Genomic DNA, 17,581 nt, shown 5'->3' on the forward strand with positions numbered 1-17,581 from the left:
AGTGTGCATTTATTGATCTTGTACTACGATAACTACTGCTAGCTCAAAAGCTAAAACTATTAGATTTGACTATGTCTGGTCATATTGTGTCAACAAGATATCAACTTGATAGTATCAAAATGTTAACTTCAAAGGTTGAAATGTAACTTTGTGCCATATCCTTTACACTTTATCTTGAATTATACGAATTGTCATTCAATCAACTCATACTTCAACAATTTACATAGATGCAAATTCCGTGAAGAGATTCATTTGATCCATTGGTTACTTTCACACCTTTTCTTTTGTTTTCTATTGAGTTAAAAATTCCAAGAACTTGAATTTTTAGTTTTTCAATCCCAGTGATTTGTGAAATATTTTAGTTGTCACCAACAAAATTGAAGTGCTAGCAATTGGGAAAACATATTGATGATTACTTAGGTGAGAAGATGATCAGTTTATAAACATGTAATGAAGATGCAGTATTAGCATTGATTTGAAAAGCTTGCCTTCACTGACAATGAAAGTGCCAGAGCAACAGCTCCACGCAGACCTGACCACGTCAGTATTGTGGCTTCTTTCCAATCCAATCCATATCCAAAATACCGCAGAAATGGATACAGTACTCCAACAACTATTACTCGAGATGCTTGCACATATGCATAAAGCAGAATGAGGAAGCCCCATGATGCTCCTGTGACATAAAAATAGTAGTTTGAGCCTTGGAAAAATAAAATGACAAAATCCACCCATTAAATATATTTAAGATAGTAATAAAAGTACTAGTATATCACAACCCTTCTCAACCGAGTCTTACCCTCACTCTCTCTCCTCAATTTCCTTTCTTTTCTTTCTTCTTCCGTTTCTTTTTTTTTTTTTTTTTTCCTTTTTTTTTTCTTTTTTTTAACCAGACATGATATTTTCATTGATAAATAAAAAGGAACAAAAATGTTCAAAGGATACAAACTCCAAAAATGTTTGAAGATTGTTTTTCTCAAACAAATAGGAGTGAAAAGATGATTAGAAAACAGAAAAATACAAAGCCAGGGATGTAGATGCATCCAAATGTTTACAAATATCCTTGAAGAAATAAGTAATAGACAAACCAGAGAGAGATTTATGATTTGAGGCCTTCAACTAAACTAAAACAACCCGTTCCCCCAAACGTATTTTCTTTCTTTATTTTCCCTTCTATTCTTGAGGCATTTCAAAAGAAAAAATGCAGAGTATTTTGGAGTAATATTTTAGTTCTGTTTAGTTTTAATTGTTAATTCCCTTCTAATCTGACAGCAGATATGGTGATGCACGCGGTTCCAGGTCAAGCTTTTGGAGAAAAGAAGACATGACAAGAGTCCGAATAACAGTAAATATGCATGCGAAGACATGACAATCGTGATTAAATATGCACGCGGTTCCATATTTAATCACTATTGAATTTGAACGCTTAAGTTGATGAGTAACAGTAAATTTAATTTATGCTCTAATATCATGTTAAATCACTAAAGCCTATTTTATTAATATGAGTTACATTATATCCATAATTTTCAATTCCCTAAGTTACATGAGGTTTTATGCTTTGATACCATCTTAAATCAGCAAGGCCCGTCATAATAAGAGTGTGTCATAACATACCCATTATTTACAATTCCCAAGTTACATGGGGCTTATATCTGTACTAGTCAGGAAAGAAGAAAGCTTTTATAAACCGAGAGCTTTACCATCATTAAGAATTCCTTCGCTTCCAAGAACTCCTTCAGCTATAACAACTCCACTGCAAAAGAAATTATTAACTATTTTATTTGGAATTAACTTTCGTTGAACACAGTGAAGAAAAGTTACATAAGAGACTGGAATTAAAGGACTCATAATGGAAACTCTTACACCCTATACTTGCTTTGAAGGCAAGAAGTAACATGAACTAACTAGCTCGTGGGTTTTATTTTATCAGACCTAAATAGCTTACGTATTAGTCTGAGAAGAGAAGGCAGATTAACACCAAGAAATACAATGAAAAATGACTATCTCATAGGCTATAAGTCCTAAATTGATGTAGAGAAGTAGGAAAGGTCCTACGAAAGGACAATTTTTTCAAACCTCGTAACAAATAAAAAGGTTTACCTCCAAACGATGGGCAAATGGCTAGAGGAAACAAGTAAACGGAGCCAAGTATAAAATTACCCAATCTCAGACGTATCATGAATTACTCAATCCTTATTCTATGATAAGATAGTATGCCAACGTTTTGTAAGGTGTTTCTTGTCACATCCCAAAGGAATTAAAGGGTGAAAAAAAAAAATCCAAGAGTGAGATGGTATAGTAACGTCGCACAGGGAGAAAATAAAGCTCAGGAAGAAAATTCCTAGTCTTTTTGAAATTTCACAAAATAAAGATATGGCAGAATTTGAAGCTAGAATAATTCAATATCATGGATAGTTTATGTGAAAAGAAACCTAAAAGATTAGTACGTGAGTGATTTTTGTGATTTACCAAGCTGGTTGTAGGTGTTTCAGTTGTTGAAAGAGAAGACCAAAGTAGTTAGAATTTGAATGGGGGGTACCTTTTCAGTTAGTTTATTGTCTAAAGTTTTTCAGGTGGCCCTTCTATACCGAAAAGTATGGTTCATGTTTTGTGGAAAGTTAAATGCCCCAGAAAAGTTAATGTTCTGTTTAGTTAATATTTATGTTAGGTTTAAACTCGGAAAGACTCCAAATAAATATGCCCTTATATTGTGTTAAAATAAATATACAACACTAACTTCTCTAGAGATATCTTAATGATTCTAAACAAATATCTCAAGTACTCCAGATATATCTCAGATTTAATAATATGTTTTGGACTCCAAGGAGTCTTTGGATTTGGTTAGACTTCCAGGAAAAAATCTAAAGAGCATTAGGCTCCATAAAAGGTCTAGAATTTTCATTTTTTTTTTTTACTCTTACGCCACAAAGAAACTTTTAATTATAAATAAGAAGCTTGTACTCATATCTTACACAAGTGAGTGCAATAGAAAATAGGTGAGAGTAAGACATCTTATGCAAGTGAGTGAAATCGTAAATGAGTGAAGGTGAGGTTATGTAGGAATGTATTTTCTCTAAGTGCTCATACGGGTTATTTCTTAGTAAAAGTTTTTATTTCTTTTTAAGGAAACCCTTTCTTCTCATATATGTGATCCATCCACATACTATTGCTGCTCGACCTCAAATTGGAAGATTCCATGACCGTCCTCTTCCAAAGTTTGGAGTCCTTCAAAGCTACAACATATTGCTCTTTACTGCACAGGATCAAATAGAAAGATTTCTTGACCGGCTCTTCCAAAGTCTAGATGACACTTTGACTCCATCTGATCTATCATCGAGGAGGTTTATGCTATAATTCCTCGTTTGAGAAAAATCATGATTAAATCTTTTTTAGTAAGAAGTGTTAGAAGAATTTGATTAGGTCAAAAAGAGTTAAGTATTTTTAGGGATCTAGTTTAATTATTTTTCAGATTTGTTTTCCAGATTTGTTTCGGTTTCCAAGATTTGTGGTTAGTTTCTATTTAGCCTTATTTATAAGGCTATAAAAAGCCAAGTTCAGTATTCAATAAATTATCACTTCGAACTTCAATTGTTTATGTTTCTGGCTTAGTTATGTCAAAACCTAACAATTGGTATCAGAGCCGCAATTTTTTAGTGATCAAATAGAGAGAGTATGAGTGAAGACAAAGTTTTAATGAGGATCCCTCACTTCGATGGTCACTATGATCATTGGAGTGAGCTGATAGAAAATTTGCTCAAAGCAAAAGGTCTATGGAGCGTGGTGGAGATTGGTTTCTCAGAACCAGAGGAAGGAACAACGTTGACTGAGGCACAAAAGAGTCACTTGATGATGCTAGACTCAAAGATCACCAAGTAAAGCATAACCTCTTCCAGGAAATTGATCATACTGTCTTTGAACAAATCTTGGATCGTCGCACAGCCAAGAGTGTTTGGGACTCAATGAAGCGAAAATTTGGTGGAAACCAAAAAGTGAAGAAATCTCTTCTTAATGCACTAAGGAGAGAATTTGAAATCCTAGAGATGAAGAATGATGAAAGTATCACAGATTATTTTGCAAGAGTGATGATAATCTCCAACAAGATGAGAAGTAATGGAGAAGATATGCCAGACAAGAAAATTGTAGAAAGATTTTGCGTACTCTGACTGAAAAATTTACTTATGTTGTAGTATCCATTGAGGAATCAAAAGATACTGATAACATGTCCATTGATGAACTACAAAGTTCATTAGTGGTGCATGAACAAAAATTTCGAAGATCCAGCATTAATGGAGGAGCAAGTTCTAAAAGACGAAGGGCGAATGGAAATAAGTAATGGAGAAAGAGGAATTTACAGGGGTAGAGGACGCGGAAGAGAAAGATCAACTTTCAACAAAACAACTGTTGAATGTTATAGGTGTCATGAGTTAGGTCATTTTCAATATGAATGTCCAAAGATGAATAAGGAATTGAATTATGCAGAGCTGGAAGAAAATGATGAAATGTTGTTAATGGCTCATATGGAAAGACATGAAGCAGGAAGGAGTGATGCTTGGTTCTTAGATTCTAGTTGCTCAAACCATATGTGTGCAAGTGAAGGTATGTTTTCAAGCTTAGACAAGGCATTTTCCCACATTGTCAAACTTGGAAATAATACAAGTATGAAAGTTATGGGAAAGGGTGCAGTGAAATTAACTTTGCATGGGGTTCGTTGCACTATTAGTAATGTGTATTGGGTACTTGAACTCAAAAATAATATCTTGAGCGTTGGACAACTACAAGAAAAAGGAGTAGCAGTGTTGTTTAAAGATGATCTATGTAGCATTTATCATCCACAAAGAGGAAAAATAGCAGAGTAAATTATGAGCGCAAATCGGCAGTTTATTTTGGGTACTGAACCATCGACCACAATAAATGAAGAAAGATGCCTCCAAGTTTCAAAACGGATCAGTCAACACTTTGGCACACCATCGATATGGTCATCTCGGCTACAAAGGCTTGTGCACCTTGAAACACAAAAACATGGTGAAAGGCCTATCCAAACACCACCTGTGAGGCATGTATGAAAGGCAAGCAACATCGGACTCCATTTCCAAAAATGGGTAAATGGAGAGCAACGGAAAAATTGGACTGGGGGAAAACATTGAAATTGATAAGAACACAACCGAAGGAGGAGGAATCATATAGAGGAAACGACTGAACCAGCTGCTGAAACAATTGAACCAGTTGCTGAAAACGAAGAATGGAAAATCACGGAAGAAACGACTGAATCGGTTGCTAAAACAATTGAACTAGTTGTTGAAAACAATTTTCCAGTAAATATTGCACCAGATTTGACATTAAGGGAGGGGAGAAATCGACATCCACCTGTATGGTTAGCAGATTCCGGTGATGAGAAAAAGGGAAGTGAGGAGATGGTGTACAAACTCCAAAACTCTCTACGGATTAAAACAAGCCCCTAGAACCTGGTTTAGTCGAATAGAATCCTACTTCATCAAGGAAGGATTCAAAAGCAGTTCCAGTGAGCAAACACTCTTCATCAAGAGGAAGGGAGGTAAAATTCTTACTGTAAGCATGTATGTTGTTGATTTTTTATTTACTGGAGACGATGAAGAATTGTTGGAGGAGTTTAAACATTCCATGAAGAAAGAGTCTGATATGACTGACTTAGGTCAAATGAGATTTTTTCTTGGAATAGAGGTAATACAAAGATTAGATGGTATTTTCATATGTCAAAGAAAGTATGTTGCTAAAGTTTTAAATCGATTTGGCATAGAAAGTTACAATTCTGTTTGTAATTCCATTGTTTCGGGACAGAAAATTGTCAAAGATAAAAATGGTGCAAAAGTAAATGTAACTTTGTATAAACAAATAGTGAGAAGTCTGATGTATCTCACAGCTACTCGTCTTGATCTCATGTTTGTTGTAAGTTTGATTAGTCATTTTATGGCATGTCCAACACAACAACATTTTGCAGCAGCTAAAAGAGTTTTAAGGTACTTGAAAGGTACGATAGATTATGGTGTATTTTATAGAAAATGAGGAGTTAGTGATTTAAATGGATTGACTGGTAGTGACTATGCCGGAGACATGGAAGATAGCAAGAGTACTTCAGGCTATGTGTTTATGATGAGTGGAGGAGCAGTAGCTTGGTTTTCTCTTAAGCAGCCTATAGTCACCTTATCAACCACAAAAGCTGACTTTGTTGTTGCTAGTGCCTGTGCATGTCAAGCTATTTGGATGAGGAGAATACTCAAAGAGATTGGTCACTCTAAAAAAGAAGGAACAATGAAAGGTACGATAGATTATGGTGTATTTTATAGAAAGGGAGGAGTTAGTGATTTAAATGGATTGACTAGTAGTGACTATGTCGGAGACATGGAAGATAGCAAGAGTACTTCAGGCTATGTGTTTATGATGAGTGGAGGAGCAGTAGTTTGGTCTTCTCTTAAGCAGCCTATAGTCACTTTATCAACCACAGAAGCTGAGTTTGTTGCTGCTAGTGCCTGTGCATGTCAAGCTGTTTGGATGAGGAGGATACTCAAAGAGATTGGTCACTCTCAAATAGAAGGAACAAAGCTAATGTGTGTAATACTTCAACTATTAAGCTATCTAAAAATCCAATTCTACATGGACGTTCCAAACACATAAGAAAGCATTTCGGAAGTTGCGTGAAGAACTTGGTGAAGAACTTAGTGTGCAGAGATTTTCTGACTTGAACTAATTCTTGGTATAGAAGAATAAGTTCAAGGGAGGGATTGTTAGAAGAATTTGATTAGGTTAAAAAGAGTTAGAGTATTTTTAGGGATCTAGTTTAATTATTTTTCAGGTTTGTTTACCACGTTTGTTTACCAGGTTTGTTTACTTGTTTGCTTACTTGTTTGCTTACTTGTTTGCTTACTTGTTTGCTTACCAGATTAGTTTCTATTTAGGGTTATTTGTAAGGCTATAATGAGCCAAGTTTAGTATTCAATAAATTATCACTTCGAACTTCAATTGTTTATGTTTCTGGCTTAGTTATGTCAAAACCTAACAAGAAGAAACATCTTTCTCGAGAAGGATGTGCATCTCCTGAAAAAAAAAGCACAGAGCTACTTGACTCCATAAGCTTCCATGTATACTACCATCTCTACGAAGGTTCTCTCTGATAACCCCTAAAGACTTCTCCAATAAATGCTGGAGAAACCATGGGATCATGTTGAAGAAATTAGCACACAAGACAGGAGAGGAGAAAATAAAGGAAAAAGGAAATTTCTATTATGAAATCACAAATATGGACATTTTGAGAGAACGCACTCTAATACTCCTTTACCCTCGCTCATTTGCTTCTTTACTCGCACAAATTCTAACTATCGCATAAAACCATCCATATGTTAACTCACTCATGGTCTAATTAAGCTCCAGAGGTTAAAATTCATGAGTATTAGATTATATCGCATTCACAAACTTGGTGACTGTTCAAGTCTGAATTTCCTTGCAATCTAAAATTAACGTGTTCACCATTGGCATGTCAACGCATAAAAGTGGTGGAGCATTCACAATACAACCAAATAAGTTTGCAATAAGAATGATACATCTACTCATGCCAACCATTATGTTATCACCAAAGAGAAGAGAAACAAGCATGCTCAAATCAAGCTCTCACCTCAATATGAAAATTAATGTATTCGCTATGTATGCAACCATTTCCCTGGAAAAAAGATAATTCAAATAAGAAATTAGTCTGTGTCAATTTGCAAGTAAAACAATTGGATGTGACCTGGTCAACCTATATTAACATGCATGTTTGTCAAAATGAAAAGAAAGTATTAAACACTACAAAGGTTGAAGGAATGACCTTGATTTAAATCAAGTATTGTGTAATTCCTAGCCTTAGGAGATATTTCTGTAATTCCATTAAATAAGGGAAGTAGTTGACCTTCCTAATTTATCTGTGGTACGGAGTATCAAGGGATTTATTTTGATTTATTATTACCTAGTATCTACGGAATCATTTAGATTTATTGGCATCTATGGATTTAGTTAGTCTTTCTATATTATAAAAGGCACATGTACCTCTCCAAAAATTAATATGAAAAGCAAGCAAGATATTTACATTTGCAAATTGGTATCAAAGTCATTCTATTATGGGAGGTATAATTAATTTGCACAACCTTCATAACTACAGATCTTCCATTTTACCAAATTTAGTCGAAGTCTTCATAGCTATCGATCTTCCACCTTAACCAAGTTTCATTCATAGCCTTCATATAACATTTTCACAGCAATCAGTGATCACATAAAAGAGCATTCATAGTAGGAAAACCACATCATTAGCATTAGCATTCTCAGATTCATTCACCGCAAGTGTAGCAGCAAGCCTACTATCAATCCATTCATCCATCAATCTACAAGCTCACTTGCGTCCATTCGTAGTTTGGAAAACAAGGGAGAATGATGAAAGCACGAGAATACATTGCAAAAGAGTCCAAATCAAAAGCTGCTACATGTGAAGACTAGTGGATTCAATAATGAAGAGATTGAGAGATTGAATATGTTCTTGGACTTGCTAAACAAACCATCAAGTTTCAGTGCCTTGACAATCTTAGGTAAGTCTCCATTCACTTTTTACATCAACTTATTTCAGAGATAAGTCAAGTCAACTCTTGGATTATAGACACTGGTGCAACTGCTCACATGACCCCTCACTCACAATATTTAAAAAAAAAAAAATTAAAACATATAAACAATGTCCAAGTAATCAAAAAATTACAATGGCAAAAGGAAATAGTGCCACCATCGCGAAAGTAGGCAATATATTCATTTCTCAAACTCGTACACTAAAAAATGTCATACACCTCAAAACTATCGAATAGTTTCTTTTCCATACAAAAGTTTATCCACACTGCAGTGTTATTTTCTCCTTATCATGTTGTGTTTTTCAAGACCAGATCTCGAGATGGACGATTGGACTTACTAAGGAATTGAATGACTTGTACTACTTGCAATTACTTGAGAGAAAAACTAACCTTGCGCCCGTGTCATTTCTTAGTTCCTCCAATAATAATGCAATTTGATTACATCACTGTCGCATGCGTCATTCCTCGTTTACAGTTTTAAGAGTCATATTTTCAAATTTGTTTCAAGAACTCTAGTCTCTAATTTTCATTGTGATACGTGCGAATTTGTGAAACATACTGTTAAAGATCACGTTATGAGTTAGATTTAGTTTTGATTTGATTTGTTTACTGGTTTGTTACCAGATTTTCTACAGATTTTTAGGTAGATTTTCTAAATATCTTTTTGTATTCTCTATAACATATAGAGAGCATTCTTGCTATCCGTAATTTAATCTTCTCATCAACTATTCAATCACTCCCTCTTTCACTAACACATACTCATATATTTTCTCCCATCCGTCAAAATAAAAGTTCTACGCTTTTTCATTTGATTCATATTGAATTGCTCCATATATTTGGGGACACTCAACTGTTCCAAGTATTTTTAGTGCTCATTGTCTCAAATTAATTGATGATTGTACTCAGGTCACATGGCTATTTCTTCTCAAACAAAAATTATATTTAGTCATATTATTTTTGTCTTCCACTCAATGATTCAGACCCAATTTAGAATCAAAATCAAAACTCTGACAAAGCTAGAAATTATTTCAATCCAACCTTATCTCCATATTTCTGATTTCAAGGCATTATCCATGATTCTGTGTGTTATTACACCGTAGAAAATGGAGTGATCGAAATGACAAATGAACACCTTTTATACAATACCCGAGCATTGCTTTTTTACAAAAATATGTCAAAAACTTACTAGGGGGAGGGAGTCTTTCTGCAACTCCCATGATTAATCATTTCCCATCTTGTGTCCGGAATAACCTAAGCCTAATAGAAGTCCTCAACCAATTTCATCCTCACTTTCGGACATCAAATGTTCTCACACCCTGCATATTTGGGTGCACTTCGACCACAAAATGGTACAAATGTTACAATCCTACATCTACGAAGTCTTACACTTCAATTGATGTGACATATCACATAGCAAAAGCCATTGTACTCTTAAGGATTCTCTTTAGATGGAGAACACGGAGATTGAAGAAGGTCCTTTGGAAACTATTGAACCCCCTGGACACTGAATAACCAGCACACAGAACCAGTTATTAAGTCCATACTTGTTATCGAATCTAATTATGAGTACCTACTATCGTAAATTATGAGTCCTCCCCTACTACCATAGAGTCACCAACTGAACCATACGTTCCACCTCCATTTCCAGATCCATTGTTTTCTCAAGTATATGCTAGAAGGACAGTCATTTCAGAACTGATACAAGTCCAAACATCCGACTATTCAAAATAAGGATGCAAAACCGTTACCAATAGATGATAGACCCATAGGTCTTTGAAAACCCGCTAGATAATGCATTAAATGGCCTTTATACTCCTTAACAAACTATATCTCTTGAAAGACTATCCCCACCACACAAGAGTTTCATTGTGAGTTTACATTAAGTTGTTATACCTAATACAGTTTCTAAAGCTTTATCCAAAAGAGAATGGAAGGATGCTATGCAGAAGAAATGCATGCCCTTGAAAAAATAACAAATGGTACAAGGCTGATGGAACGCTGGAAAGGTTTAAGACAAGGTTAGAAGCTAAGGGATATACTCAAGTTTACTGTATAGATTACTAGGAGACAATTGTCCCAATTGCGAAGATGAACACCGTAAAAATATTGTTATACTTGGCTGCCAACTTAAATTTGGAGCTTTCATAGTATAATGTGAAGAATGCATTTCTTCATTGCAATCTAAATGAGGAAATCGCAATCTAAATGAGAAAATCTACATGACCATCCTCCAAGATTTGAAAGCTCAATATGTGAACTGTGCATATTGAGAAAGGCGCTGTATGGACTAAAAAATCATCAAAGGGCATGGTTTGGAAGATTCACAAATGTAATGAAAGACTATGAGTATAAGAAAAGTCAAGGAGATCACAATCTCTCTGTCAAGCATTCAAAATCAAAGGGAGTTACAGTGTGCTACTAGTATATGTAGATGACATCATAATCAATGGAGATAATGAAGAAGAAAAACTTGAACTCAGTTAAAAATTGATGAAAGAAATTGAGATCAAAGAACTTAGAAGGTTAAAGTACTTTCTTGGTATTGTAGTAGCATACTCAAGTTAGGGTATTTTCATATCGCAATAGAAATATGTGATGGATTTATTTTTAGAAACAAGAAAAAACGATCAAAAATTGTGAGAGTCAAAAGAAGAGCTTGCAGTATATAGAGAAATATGCCAGAGGTTAATAGAGATGTTTATATATCTAGCTCACAATTGACTAGACATAGCATCCTCGAGGAGTGTAATTAGTCAATTCATGCATGATCCGCAGGAGCCTCACCTTCAAGCAACATATAGATTATTGCGTTACCTGAAAGGAACTTCAGGAAAAGGAATTTTGTTCAAACGAAAGAATTCTCTTGCATTGGAAGTTTACACCAATCTTGACTATGCTGGCTCAATAGTGTACAGAAGATCTACAATGGGGCATTGTACTTTTCTTGGAGGTAATTTGGTAACATAGAGAAAAAGCAAAACGTGGTGACTAGATCCTGTCGAATCAGAATATCAAGATATTGCACAAGAGTGATGTGAACTCTTATGATTGAAGATAATCCTTTATGACTTAAAGATTAAGGGAGAAGGTCCGATAAAGTTATATTGCGACAACAAATCAGCTATCAATATTGCACATACTCCTATACTCCTATCCAACGTGATAGGACAAAACATATTGAAATTAATTGACATTTTAACAAGGAGAAATTAGAGAAGGGGATAGTATGCATTACTGTTGTGTCCTCACAACTTCAACTAGTAGATATACAAATAAAAGGACTTCATAGTTCAATGTTTCATGAGTTAGTATCCAAACAGAAAACGGATGATATCTATTTCTCAACTAGAGGAGTGTTGAAGGAATGACTTTGATTTTAGGAATATTTGTAATATTCCTAGCCTTAAGTTAGGAGATATTTGTGTCCTATTAAATAAAGGAAATAGTGAACCTCCCTAATTTTTATGTATTGTTTCCTAGTATTTAGGGATTTATTTAGATTTATTGTTACTTAGTATCTAGAATTTGTTCAGATTTAATCTTACCTAATATCCAGAAATTTAGTTAGTTATTATAAAAGACACATGTACCTCTCTCAAATCTCTCTGAAAATTAATATGAAAAGCAAGCATGATAATTTACATTGACAATAATAAATATAATATTAATGCGAAATATAATTTTTTTCATACCAAAGACACAGTCAGATACTAAGGTTATTTATAATGACCATTAGAAATACAAAATTAATGTGAAATTAATCCATATTTATTTTACCATTATTTAGCACTCTCACATATCACAAAAAGGATATATGAGAGAACTAAACTCATCAAAGAACATAAGAAACATCTGTCCATGATGCATGAATCATTGGAACCATGAAAGATAAGCTTTTTATTAATAATGATCTAGTTAGATCAATTGATAAAGAGAAATAATAATCACAGTGGAAAAATATACCAAAAATGATGTAAGCTTTGTTGACCATCGCCCTTAAAAGCTGTTCTTGCAACTGCAGCATGAAACCTAGTAATAGACTAAACATCAGGAAATGTATCCTCTAAATTCAGATGGTGTATCATAGGCAAATAAACTTACATTCCTAATGTCATCACCGCCAAAACACCAGAAACATCAACTCCCTCTTGAGCCTATCATGCACATGACAATAATCCAATGCAAGAGACGAGGAAAAGCTCAAAAGAATTAATAAATAAATGATTGAAAAAGAACCAAGTTCAAATATTACTGCTAAAAATAATGTTGATAACAGTTTGGTTATAAATGTTAATTTGTTAAAAGAAGAAAGAAGAAAGAGAAGAGAGAAAGATCAATAGAATCACAAAGAACAAACACTCCTTCAATAGTATGATGTGTTGATTATCTTTAAAAAAAATAAATAATAAAACTATAATTAATTAATCAGTCACGGTAGAATGAGGTATTCAAGAAACCGAAAAAGAAAAATAAAAAAGGGAGGGGAAGATGAGGCACCAACCCAACCAAAAGGATGTCATGTCTACAATAATAAATTTTGAAATAGCTTTCTCTGGAGGAAGGCTTGCAAGATTTCTGATTTCAGCAAGAGTAGCATTGCATCAGAGAGAAATTACTAGGAAACTAAGGATCTAAGCTTTGTGAATATTGAAGATGCATAAAAAATTGGAATTTATGACACTATCAAATGAAGTTATTACAGCACCTAGTTTAGAGGCTCCTCACAATGAGCTTAATCTTAATATTAATGGTCCTAGTTTCAAGATTGGCTCATCAAGGATTAACTTTAAAATCTATTGAGGAGTTCGATGCCCCTGTCACTGATTCTAACCGTATGGATTTCTTGAAATACTTTGAGGAAGTAGGGATTTCTTTATTCGAAATTAAGCCCAAAAGTATTAAATGCGATCCAATGATTCCGTGAACTTGATAGGTTATGATTTGACCAAGTTTGTTCCCTTTTTTCACGCTAAAAACTTGGAGACATGAAGATAATTTCATGGAATACAAGGGGGACGAGTACGGCCTAGTCAAATCTGCTTGGCATAAGATTGCAATACGATAGGGTAGAAAAATCTTTGTTTTTGACATCCTTGGGTCAATATACCTAGACAACGGAGGTTGGGAGAGATTACTTCTTTGAAGCTTGGCATGGAAAGCATAAATTATTTCCTTTCAAAATATGCTTTCCAAATCTGCTCAGGATGGATCCCTTGTCTTTTTCTTTTGTTTTCAACCACTGGGGTGCCATTGGTAGATTGGTACTAGAATAATTTGTAGGATACTGAAATTGATGTGTTTACATCATTGTCGGCTAATTTGGAAGCAGTGGGTTGAGCGTTTCAAATTTCCATGGGGTTGGATAATTGATGTTTCAGCTGTTAAAACTTCGGAAGGATTTCTCAGAGTAGTTTGAAGCTATAAGGAAATCAAAGAGCCCTAAGAAGATCAGTATTCTTATTTGGATTATGCTCAAAAGTGGCCTTATTCTGCTTTAGAAGATACTTCCAGCTTCTATAGAGGCTTGCTTTGTTCCCGAGGGTGCTCTTGGTTTGGGTTTTTGAAGTCAAGAGAGCGTAATCAACGAGTTTGATGGTTTAGCTAAGAAGTTGGGAAGAGCGGTTCACCTTACCCAAGCACAAGCATTTCTATTTCAATAATATTAGTATTAATTGGGGAGCCTTTATATCCCATGCTTGATTTCTGTAGACTATGATTCTAGTCCCTCCAAGTATCCAGCACGCAATTAGTTTTATACAATATTGTCCTCGGTAGTAAGCATGGAGAATATAAGACTATGAGGACAACTCACCAAAGCACCCTACCCACAGTCAATTATCTGTTTGCTTGTTAGGATCAAACATTTTTCAGTAAAGCCAAAATTTCAGCTCATTCCCAATTTCAAGTTCTAAAGGTTGTCAAATGCCAGTCCCACACCCAAACTCATCTTTGATCTCCTTGACAACAGTTTGAAGGTCCAACAAAAGAGGTCAAGGAAATTAGAGCGAAGCAGCGAGTAGGCAACTCACAAGTCAGCCTGAAAATTCATACATTCTCCTTTACCCATATCAAATCAAACATCTGATTGACTTGTTTATAGAAGCTTGAAATAAGCATCCTCATGCATCTACTCACTTTTGTACATTGTTTCAGAGTAAACCAGCCAGGAGGAACATTGCCATTCCTTTTATCAGTTACCTTGTGCGATAAGGAGTCTTCCTCCATTAGAGAATGCCAAACCATTCACCAATCAGGGTTTTCTTAAACACAATACATTGAGAACTAATTGAAAATACTTCTAATATGCAATTCCTTTCAAATAACAGTACTAATTTGTATTCATGCCTAGACTAATTAACAGATACATCATTCAGTATTGATGCAAGTATAAACATAAGAGAGAGTGAGAGAGTAACATACAGTGAAATAAGCAATATAGCTCACAGCAAGTGTTAATGCAATCTCTATCACTGTGTCGTTGAAAATGAACCCGAGCCATAAAACAGATGCAATCCCAAATGCAAGACCAATTCCCAAACTGATCATTAAAACACCAGGCAGACATGATTACAAAGACCATCTCATTATAAAGTCGATAAACTACAATTATGGCTCAAATGATCAACTAGAATAAGAAGGAAAATGATAATAAGAAGCTTGAAATCAAAACTCTTAAATCAACTGATCATTTGGGCCATACACCTCAGCACCAAAATTTGAATAAGCATATTGTTCCGAAAAATTAGCTGGCCAGCACAAATAGAATAAGGACAAAAAATGGTACATACGCCCCCAGCGAGACTTGTGTAAGATATTTGATTATAGCTCCCCAGTTAAAGCTCTTTCCAAGGACCATTTGATAAAAAAGTTGATAAACCACAATTGCTGTCCTGAGTATTATAAAACAGAATAACGAATAGTTGAAATGTTTAGTCTAGTCAAACCTAATAATATAACAACTTGTTTGAAAGAGATGATTTAAACGATAGATGTTGAAAAATAATTCAAACTAATACCCATCATTCATCAAGGATTCTCCTTCTATTATCGTATTCAGTTTTTTACTTGCTCCTAGCTCTTTCATTAGAGCTACTACAGCCACAGGATCTGTGGCACTCAGAAGTCCCCCAAGCAACAATGATGTTTTCCAATTCCAATTATATGGGAAAGTGAGCTGCAGTAAAGCATAAAATATTAATGTCATAAAATATACTTACTATCTGAATTGATAGTCTGGTATTACCTTGAAAGCAGATCCAAGCAAGAATGTTGAAATTAAAACACCTGGACCAGCTAATAAGATCATTTGGGCCAGACACCTCTGCACCAAAATATATTTAGCAAACATTCATAAAAAAATAACTGAAGGGCGAGTTCTTTTCTTTTTGTATATGAGAGTGCGTGTGGTAGAACTGATGTGGGGCCATCACATCATTTTAATTTGTAAGCTGTTGTTTCTGCTAATAGAAGCTAGTAATTGTTATGTTAGATGAGCAAGCAATCATTGAACTAAGGTAGCGGTTCAATTGCCCTTAACAGGAAGTTTAAAACTGTCATTAACCCATTTGGATAGCCAATTTGTACACAATATTTCAGATTCATCAAGGCAGATCAATATAGGTGCTACTAGAACCACTCTAGAGAGTCGAATTCTTAGAGACAAGAAGTTCATCTAGAACGCATTCTACAAAAATAATTAAAGGAAGTGAGCATTATATAAAGTTGTCAGTCCAAATAACTACAGCTCTCTTGTCACCAAGCTTAGTTCAAAACAGGATAATGGTTTTGAAAAGCATGAATCAACCTTTATTTGGTGCACTTCCATTGAAAAGGAACTCTCAAACAGCAGAGCAGGAAGGAAAACAGCCAATAATAGATCAGGATCAATTGTTCCCCCTGAAATTTAGAAGCATCGAATCTGTTTTAACAGCTACGACTGATACTTCAAGGGAATACACTTCAAAATTAATGATACAGTGACAGTTACTAGAATGAAGAGACAAACTTACATAGACGGATGCCATCCCCTATCTTTCCCAATCGATGGTGTGTGCCATATTCTGCTCATTAATACAGTTTGAGGAAAGAAAACTTCGAGTGAGTGGTAGGAAGTGTTTACAAATGACCATACAGAAATGCATTAATGGGTCAACAACAGATTGTTCACTTGCAAACAATATTGATATCAATTTCAGATTTTAGGCATCTATATATCCTTTAAATCAATTTCAGTCATCGACTCCTGCTATATAAATCTTGTTGAGTTTGCATACTTGAATTTCAACTTCTCCCGTTAATCCACTCACTTGAGTCAATTTTCCTACGATGAACTCTTTTCCAACCGGTCAAACTTATTCCAACTCTTTCCTAGAAAATACAACTCGTCGTTTCATCTTCAAAGCAGTTGAGTTCGGAACTCAAGTAGAAATCAAAATTCATAAACAAAATATACAATAAAAGGAGATCTGTAAAACAAGTAAAATGTCTTGATAAACGCCAACTGAAAACGATTGAGTTTCCCGAATTTTATGGAAACTGAAGATTATTAAACTACACAATAGCAACAATAAGCAAACAACGACGAGCAGAAAATGAGGAAGAACATGAAAATGTATGGAAAAAAAGAGTCACCAACCAATGGATCCAAGAATTATGCCAAGAACAAGCAAGGCAACTGTATAAGGAACTCTGGTGCCTCGCAGTAAGTGTCTGCAAGCGATTCCAAGCACCAAACTCAGTCCAACGAACAGCACAGCATCAGTTGGATTCCAATCAGACGAACCAATGGCTCCTTCTTCCAGCTCTCGGTTTGTAAACATTTCCAACAATTCTACTTCCGCCATGAATAGATTGAGCAGCCTATTGTGTTTCTTTCTCCTTCCTCAAATTTAACGAGGACTCTGGTTATAGATTCTTTATATAATCTGTTTCTTAGCTTTCGTCCTTTTTGCACTCTCATTCACATGCAC

General features: G+C 34.9%; 1 protein-coding gene across 3 annotated transcripts in view; it reads right to left on the reverse strand.

The window, feature by feature from the left end:
- LOC111486905 (sodium/hydrogen exchanger 8) overlaps nucleotides 1-17,581 on the reverse strand; it is a 46,206-nt gene extending 28,625 nt beyond the window's left edge. Inside the window, exons 1-12 of one of the 3 annotated variants that reach the window (XM_023134067.1) lie at nucleotides 17,248-17,581; nucleotides 16,622-16,672; nucleotides 16,417-16,508; nucleotides 15,856-15,933; nucleotides 15,629-15,786; nucleotides 15,401-15,502; nucleotides 15,033-15,150; nucleotides 12,714-12,766; nucleotides 12,576-12,641; nucleotides 7,640-7,684; nucleotides 1,698-1,750; nucleotides 489-673 (exon numbers count right to left, since the gene is read on the reverse strand). In XM_023134067.1, the coding sequence (XP_022989835.1) occupies nucleotides 489-673; nucleotides 1,698-1,750; nucleotides 7,640-7,684; nucleotides 12,576-12,641; nucleotides 12,714-12,766; nucleotides 15,033-15,150; nucleotides 15,401-15,502; nucleotides 15,629-15,786; nucleotides 15,856-15,933; nucleotides 16,417-16,508; nucleotides 16,622-16,672; nucleotides 17,248-17,455 (1,209 nt within the window). In that variant the 5' untranslated portion in view covers nucleotides 17,456-17,581. Of the gene's footprint in view, nucleotides 1-488; nucleotides 674-1,697; nucleotides 1,751-7,639; nucleotides 7,685-12,575; nucleotides 12,642-12,713; nucleotides 12,767-15,032; nucleotides 15,151-15,400; nucleotides 15,503-15,628; nucleotides 15,787-15,855; nucleotides 15,936-16,416; nucleotides 16,509-16,621; nucleotides 16,673-17,247 lie in introns of those variants that run through there. The other 2 variants (XM_023134069.1, XM_023134068.1) reach the window with 2 other exon arrangements.

The sequence above is a fragment of the Cucurbita maxima genome, unplaced genomic scaffold (genome assembly GCF_002738345.1).
Source record: "Cucurbita maxima cultivar Rimu unplaced genomic scaffold, Cmax_1.0 Cma_Scf00012, whole genome shotgun sequence".
In the NCBI taxonomy this organism is placed as follows: domain Eukaryota; kingdom Viridiplantae; phylum Streptophyta; class Magnoliopsida; order Cucurbitales; family Cucurbitaceae; genus Cucurbita; species Cucurbita maxima.